Here is a 7,570-nt window from a genome sequence, read left to right as displayed (position 1 = left end):
GACGTGTAGTCTACTAACGGAATCCTGCAACTACCCGAAGCATTATGGGAAGTAGACGTTCGTCACGATTCAGGCCTTGACATTGGTGGAATTTTGGAAGCCACGCCTTACGTCACGGTGCCGGCCGCGGATTGGCACTTTGCACCTATCCGCTTCTGCTCTCGCGCGGTGGGAGAGGCGCTGGTTGTTAAGGAAATTCGTCCCGCCTTCTGGCGGCTTTTTCTCGTCTTTGTGATTGGCTGCTAGTATCAAGGAATCCCGGCGTGGATAGCGCGAAGGGAAAGATGGCGGCGATGGCGGTCGGAGGTTCCGGTGGGAGCCGCGTGTCCAGCGGGAGGGACCTGAACTGCGTCCCCGAAATAGCTGATACGTTGGGGGCTGTGGCCAAGCAGGGGTGAGGGCCCGCACCTCTGCGAGCGGAATGCGGGGTCCGAACTCGTGTACGGAGAGGGGCAGACTAGTCATCTCTGAGAGGCAGGAGTGATGGGGTCGGAGTGGATGGGTTATGGGCGGGAGAAACCATCACTTCTTGCCGGGAGAAGCCTTGACCCTAGGAGCGTGAGAAAGAAAACTTATTGAGGAGAGGGTTCGTGTTGTCACTGAGCCCAAACGTTGAGGGAATTGTTGGATGAAGCCAAAAAGGGCGAGTACAGTCGATCCTCCAGGACCCTACTGGTCGAGATTATTTTGTGGGCGTGGGAGGAATTGTTACCTGGCAAGGGAGAGGAGAAAACTTAACCCTGAGAGGGGAGGCATGAGCAGTATTGGGACAGATTACGATATGAAGGTCCTGAAAGGTCAGTAACAGCAGAGCAAGAATTCTACTTGGCTTGGATTTCCAACTCTTCTCCTTACTAATATTTTCCATGGCTGTATTTTTTGGGGGAAATTGAGGCATTGTGCAGCAGAAGTGATATGTTCCAAGATGGACAGTAGCCCAGGATCATGACTGATGGTAGCTGAGAAGGGCTGTACAGAGTGGAGATAGTGTAAATCCAGTTCCTTGGACTTCTGGGCACTGCTGCTTTACATGATGACTCTGGGTCTGTCGCGGTTGTAGGTTTGATTTCCTCTGCATGCCTGTCTTCCACCCGCGTTTCAAGAGGGAGTTCACTCAGGAACCTGCTAAGAATCGGCCTGGCCCCCAGACACGATCTGACCTACTGCTGTCGGGAAGGGGTAGGGACCATCCCCTATGCCCCTTAATTATCAGAGGCTGTAACAACTTCTGCTTTATCAAGGCTCCCATTCTCCTCTATTTCTAACTTGAAAATATTGGTTAGTCCCCTGGGGTAAAGATATTCTTGCTTTCTCCTTCTTGATTGCTAAAAGCCTTAGTTCCCTATTCTGGATCAGGCTATCCTTTATCTGTGATAGAAAAAGTCCTTGTTTCTCACCTCTACTTTATTCCTTGCTAAGAACTAGAAATTGAGTATGAGTAAAGTGCTGAACCTCATTCATTCCTTGTCTTTCTTGGATGGGGTTGTGCAGACTGGAATACTCTAATTGTGGGAAAGCTTTCTCCATGGATTCGTCCAGACTCAAAAGTGGAGAAAATCCGCAGGAATTCGGAGGCGGTAAGACTGACATCTCTCCACTAGATCTTTTTTTTTCTTGAAGATTATGTCTGTAACCATGCTGGGTGGGGAGAGCTGATTTAACTTGGTGAATCAAGTGTCTTATGTAATAGAGTTAAGCTGTTTGTGGTGCTAGCTCTTAACCTTTTCCTCTTGATCTCCATCTCAGGCCATGTTACAGGAGCTGAATTTTGGGGCATATCTGGGTCTTCCAGCTTTCCTGTTGCCTCTCAATCAGGATGATAACACTAACCTGGCCAGAGTTTTGACCAACCATATCCACACTGGTCACCACTCCTCCATGGTATGGCCAAGGGGCTCCTTTCTAGCTGCATATAATGGTAGTCAGGCTGTGCTAAGTACTTCTTGTGCCTAGCCATTCAGTGTAGGATGCATTTTGCAGAATGTTGGTATTGCTCACTCCCACCCCCCATCTAAAAGTGGTATGCAGAAAGTTATAAAGCATATAGAATATAGAATTCTTTATTTCCATATATTTAAGTTGAATAAATGACAAGGCATATATTTACATAGGACATGTATCTGATACACATGCATGTACATAGTAAGAAATTGGGAAAAGCACATAAAGAATTGACTTGAGGTCTGGATCAAGATCTTTTTAATTGGGGAAGTTTTCTGTACACAGTGAGTTCAAAGTGGAATTCTAAATAGGGTCCTTGTTCATGTGCAGTTCTGGATGCGAGTACCCTTGGTGGCACCGGAGGACCTGCGGGATGATATAATCGAGAATGTACCAACTGCACACACAGAGGACTACAGTGGGGAAGAGAAGACATGGATGTGGTATGTCTCCCTTTGCTGCTGCTTTATAAGGGCAAAGGGTGAAGGGAACTACAGGTAGAACTTGTAGGGAAGTCTCCTTGAGCTGTGGTGACTGGTGGCCATATGAATTTGACTGTATTTTTCTGTATTTGATTCTGGGCAGGTGGCACAACTTCCGGACCTTGTGTGACTATAGTAAGAGGATTGCAGTGGGTAAGTCCATGAGAGTAGTTAAAGTTTCATGTATTGTTGCTGGGCAATTCTGCTACTATCCCTGTGCCTCAGTCTGCCCTGCTCTTAAGAGGAGTAAACAGGTCTTGCACAAAGGAACAAGGAAGGGCTTCTTCCTGGCAGTGTTAACAGGTCTTTCTCTTCCCTCATATAGCTCTTGAAATTGGGGCTGATCTCCCATCTAATCATGTCATTGATCGTTGGCTTGGGGAGCCCATCAAAGCAGCCATTCTCCCCACCAGCATTTTCCTGACTAATAAGAAGGGATTTCCCGTTCTTTCTAAGATGCACCAGAGGCTGATCTTCCGACTCCTCAAGGTAGGTGGTAGAAGGATTCTAAAGATGATCCAGCTGATACTCTTGGGATCTTTTCTTGTGGGACTGACTCTTCCTCTCAGGTTTCTAGAGAGCAATTTTAGCAAAGTTGGAGTCTTGAGAGCCATAAGACAAATGGCCGTAGGAGCCTTAGAAAACTCATAAGGAACGAGACCTCAGGAGAATTTTGCACAAGCTTTCACCTAAGTTACAGCAAGGATCCACAGGGCTCCGTGAGCCTGAATGATGTTTATGTAGCATAAGAGGCAGTTCATTGAAATCTCATGCTGTTTTTGGTGGTGGAGGGGGCAAGGGGTGGAGAACTGCTGGCTGGACCTTATTTTATGCTAGGGCTCTTTGGCTATAAACCATAATGATACCCCAGAATCTTGGTTTGAGGGCTGTATCTGATGGTCTGACTTCTCTCACAGCTGGAAGTACAGTTCATCATCACAGGCACCAACCACCACTCAGAGAAGGAGTTCTGTTCCTACCTCCAGTACTTGGAATACTTGAGCCAGAACCGTCCTCCACCCAATGCCTATGAGCTCTTTGCCAAGGGCTATGAAGACTATCTGCAGTCCCCACTCCAGGTGGGTCTGGAGTACACTGAGAGGAGGGAGAGAGAGAGAGAAAATGTCTTTTGACAGTAGGTACCTGGAGTCCCTACCAGAACTCAGTGGAAAGGTTTTTGGTGTTCTGTTGCATTGTTCCTGCCAAAAACTAGCTAACTTACTTTGCTTTTTGCCTCTCATACATCAGCCACTGATGGACAATCTGGAATCTCAGACATATGAAGTTTTTGAAAAAGACCACATCAAATATTCTCAGTACCAGCAGGTACAGTGTGGGTCCCAGGTTGGGGCAAGCACAGGGCCATGGTGACCTTGGTGAGGATGGAATTATACCCAGGAATTCATTCCTGTTGAGGTCTCCTCTCCTTCCCTGCAGGCCATCTATAAATGTCTGCTGGACCGGGTGCCAGAAGAAGAGAAAGATACCAATGTCCAGTGAGTACTCTCCTGTGATTCTAGAAACTCGAATGTCTACCATTCTATATGTCAAGTCTGCTTGACTCTCCCTTCCTTTTCTAGGGTGCTGATGGTGCTGGGAGCAGGCCGGGGCCCTCTGGTGAATGCTTCCCTGCGGGCAGCCAAGCAGGCTGACCGGCGGATAAAGCTGTATGCTGTGGAGAAAAACCCAAATGCCGTGGTGACGTGAGTAGCATCCTGCTTGTTGGGAAGTTAGTCCCCGTTGCCTGTTTTCCTCAGCAGTGTCCTCACCTCTGTCTTCTCTGTTTCAGGCTAGAGAACTGGCAGTTTGAAGAATGGGGAAGTCAGGTGACAGTAGTCTCATCGGACATGCGGGAATGGGTGGCTCCAGAGAAAGCAGACATCATTGTCAGTGAACTTCTGGGTTCCTTTGCTGACAATGAACTGTCACCTGAGTGCCTGGATGGAGCCCAGCATTTCCTAAAAGGTGCCTCCAGGCTGGGGTATACTGCATGTGGGGAATGAATTATCAGGTGGGAAGGCTGAGGGGGTATGATGGGTGGGGCAATATCCTGGGAGGAGGTTACAGGTTTAGGGGAAAGTGGGTTGGACTTGGGGCCAGATCTTGAGATGCTGCTCTGCTGGCTCTGTGACCTTAGTAAATGAAGTGATCTTTTTGAACCTTGGTGTTCACATCTGAAAATGAGGAGAATGGACTAGAGCAGAGTCTTGACCTGAGTTATGAGGACTCCCTGCTTTGGGCTTAGCTTTCATCAGAATCTCAAAGGGCTTTTGGACCCCACAAAAATGAAAAATCAGAGAAGGAGTTCTTTAATATCTTTGGTTCCTTCCAGTTTTAATCTTGTATAACTCCATAAGTTAATCTAGAAGTAGAATCCCCCATGACAAGAACTGGGAGCAGGCCAGCCTGGGAATGTGACAACATTGTACTGTTTTTTCCTGCTATGCCTATGCCAGCCTGGGTCTGTTTTGATATGAGGGGTATGTGAACCTTCTGTTAGATACCTCATCTACATCCTTTGGGAACTAATTTGACCCCCTTGCTCTGCTGCTTTGCAGATGATGGTGTGAGCATCCCTGGGGAGTACACCTCCTTCCTGGCTCCCATCTCTTCCTCTAAGCTGTACAATGAGGTCCGAGCCTGTCGGGAAAAGGACCGTGACCCTGAGGTAAAGAGCTATTCTCTTGTGGAAGGAAGTGGTTCTCTTTAGTTCTTTTTCTGTAGTAGCAGCAACTATTTTCTTCCCCTAGAGGTGAAGAGGTGAAGGAGCAGATAGGGTCTAGGGACAAGAGTTGAAGTTAAACTATGTTTTTATCTTTTTCTGCATCCCTGAGGCATGCATTTCTTTCCCACAGAGAAGTAGGTATTCTCTTGCCTATCTTCTCTAGCTCATGCTCTCCATCTCTTGGGACAGGCCCAGTTTGAGATGCCCTATGTGGTGCGGCTGCACAACTTCCACCAGCTCTCTGCGCCCCAGCCCTGTTTCACTTTCAGCCATCCTAACAGAGGTAAGTTCCTGCATGACTACCTCCTGACTGGATGAGTGTGAGTTTATCCTCCTGATTTCTTCTCTTGCCGTCCCAGGTCTGCCCTGTCTAGGCTTCCCTTCCTGGTTCATGCTCATGCTTTGCCAAGATGCTAAGGGCCCTGGCCCCTCATGACCTATACATAACTCTTCCTTGACAGATCCTATGGTTGATAACAACCGCTACTGCACCTTGCAGTTTCCTGTGGAGGTGAACACAGTACTGCATGGCTTTGCAGGCTACTTTGAGACTGTGCTTTATCAGGACATCACTCTGAGTGAGTGTCTGGGGCAGTGGGTGGTGGAGTATATGGGGGTATAACCTGGGCAACTTATGAATCATTTGGATTCAAGGGGAATCCAAGGGTTAGTGACTATTTGTTCCTGTGATCTCAACTGAGACAGAAGGCAAGTCATGGAGACCTTTTTTTTTTTTTTTGTCCGCACAGGTATCCGTCCAGAGACTCACTCTCCTGGGATGTTCTCTTGGTTTCCCATTCTCTTCCCCATTAAGGTATGAAATGCCTTCAAGACTTTAGGTTAAAAATGAGTAACTTTTGCCATTGGTCTTCTGCCTTTTCCTTTTCTCCCAGAATGGTACTTGGCTATGACCCATGTTCTGCTCTCACATGCTTTTGGATCTTTGTTATAGGCATTTGGATATCTATAACAAGCTTTCTGTCTGGCCTCCCTACATCTCCTCTGGCTCTTCTGTCCATTCTCTGTCCATTGTCAAGAGCAGGAGTTCCTCTTTTAAAGCCTCTAATCTGATCTTGTCTCTCCTGCTTAAAATCTTACTTCAGTGCTTTCCCACTACCCTTAAATAAAGGTCACAATCTTGAACATTCTTGTAAAACTTGGCATGATCTAGTTCTTGTCTACCTTTTCAGTTACTGTCCCCTTAGATTAATTTTCTTCAGCCCTACAGACCTACTTTTGGCCCCTATGATACCCCATCTTTTCCTGTCTCAGGCTTTCACAGCCTTTTCCTCTGCCTAGAGAATTTTTTGCTCCTGTCTTCACCCAGCTAGTCTATCTTCTAGGTCTCTTATTACTGTCAGATAAACTTTTCCTGACTTCCTAGACTACTTTAGCATTAGCGGAAAGTTCCCTTTCATCGGTACTTTCACAGCACCCTGTACGTATTCACAGCATTCACCATGCATTTATTATTTTTTTAATGTCTGATTGCTCAGTGTTTTGATAGACTTCAAATAAATTTCAAGAGGGTTAGAATACTCAAGTTTATCATTTTACTCCTGCTTATCACTTTTTCTCTGCATGTAACTCAGTACATTACCACATAACTATTCATTATTCACATACTATTCATTATCTCCACCATGAACCTCTCTGTTTCTTCCTACAGCAGCCCATTACGGTGCGTGAAGGTCAGACCATCTGTTTGCGTTTCTGGCGATGCAGCAATTCCAAGAAGGTGTGGTATGAGTGGGCTGTGACAGCGCCAGTCTGTTCAGCTATCCACAACCCCACAGGCCGCTCATACACCATTGGCCTCTAGCCCTGCCTGCAAGTGTCCAGAGTCATGGAAACAACTTCCAGTTCTGCTCCTATAGCACAGAGGTGCAGTACATCAGTGGGCTGTGACTCCTCTTGCCCATCAGAGAGGAGTATTTCAATCTGCTTGCTGCCTTACATCAAGGTGGGCAAAGAATGGGAGTTAATTACAGGGCCTGAGCCACCAATCTGTGAAGACCTCAGGCCAGGGCATGAGGAATTAGTGCTGGATCTGAAGCTACACCAACCAGGCACTCAGCCTCAAGAGCTCCCTGGAATAATCCTGAGAACATTTGAGTTGAACACATTTTCAGCCCTTTCCCTCCCTATCTCTGTCCCCATTTTGATGGTTTTGTGTAGGAGGAAATACAAATAAAGTGAAGTTATGACCCTTCCTGTTCCAACCCTACTGCCCCCTGCCTTTGCTTTCCTGCACCTCACTTAGATCCAAGCATGTTCAGCTCTTTGCCCTTATGCTGTTCAAGATTCGAAGAGAGCCTAGCTTTATTCTCTTACTAGGAAGCTGAGTCATGATTCTCAGACTCCTGGGTATAAGTCTTAACAGCTAAAGTGAGGTCTTGTCCATCAGGACCTGTGATTAGGC

The 7,570-nt window shown here is 46.9% G+C and overlaps 1 protein-coding gene across 2 annotated transcripts; it reads left to right on the top strand.

Annotated features, from left to right (window-relative positions):
• Nucleotides 1–250: 250 nt before the first annotated feature.
• PRMT5 (protein arginine methyltransferase 5) lies at nt 251–7,370 on the top strand. 2 transcript variants are annotated; one of them, XM_037834530.1, is made up of 17 exons: nt 251–394; nt 1,061–1,179; nt 1,492–1,577; nt 1,747–1,881; nt 2,272–2,384; nt 2,527–2,576; nt 2,749–2,912; nt 3,341–3,502; nt 3,672–3,749; nt 3,861–3,919; nt 4,004–4,126; nt 4,213–4,388; nt 4,982–5,091; nt 5,338–5,431; nt 5,610–5,726; nt 5,898–5,962; nt 6,818–7,370. In XM_037834530.1, exons 1-17 carry the CDS (start codon nt 285–287, stop codon nt 6,968–6,970), a joined length of 1,914 nt encoding a protein of 637 aa, XP_037690458.1. In that variant the 5' UTR covers nt 251–284; the 3' UTR covers nt 6,971–7,370. The 2 variants fall into 2 exon arrangements, with proteins under 2 accessions (XP_037690458.1, XP_037690459.1); XM_037834531.1 differs by lacking the exon at nt 251–394 and adding an exon at nt 422–440.
• The last annotated feature ends 200 nt before the right edge of the window (nt 7,371–7,570 follow it).

This window comes from Choloepus didactylus, chromosome 4, assembly GCF_015220235.1.
Source record: "Choloepus didactylus isolate mChoDid1 chromosome 4, mChoDid1.pri, whole genome shotgun sequence".
Taxonomy (NCBI): domain Eukaryota; kingdom Metazoa; phylum Chordata; class Mammalia; order Pilosa; family Megalonychidae; genus Choloepus; species Choloepus didactylus.
Note: the sequence above shows the minus strand (reverse complement) of the source record. Positions and strands in the feature narration are given on the sequence as shown.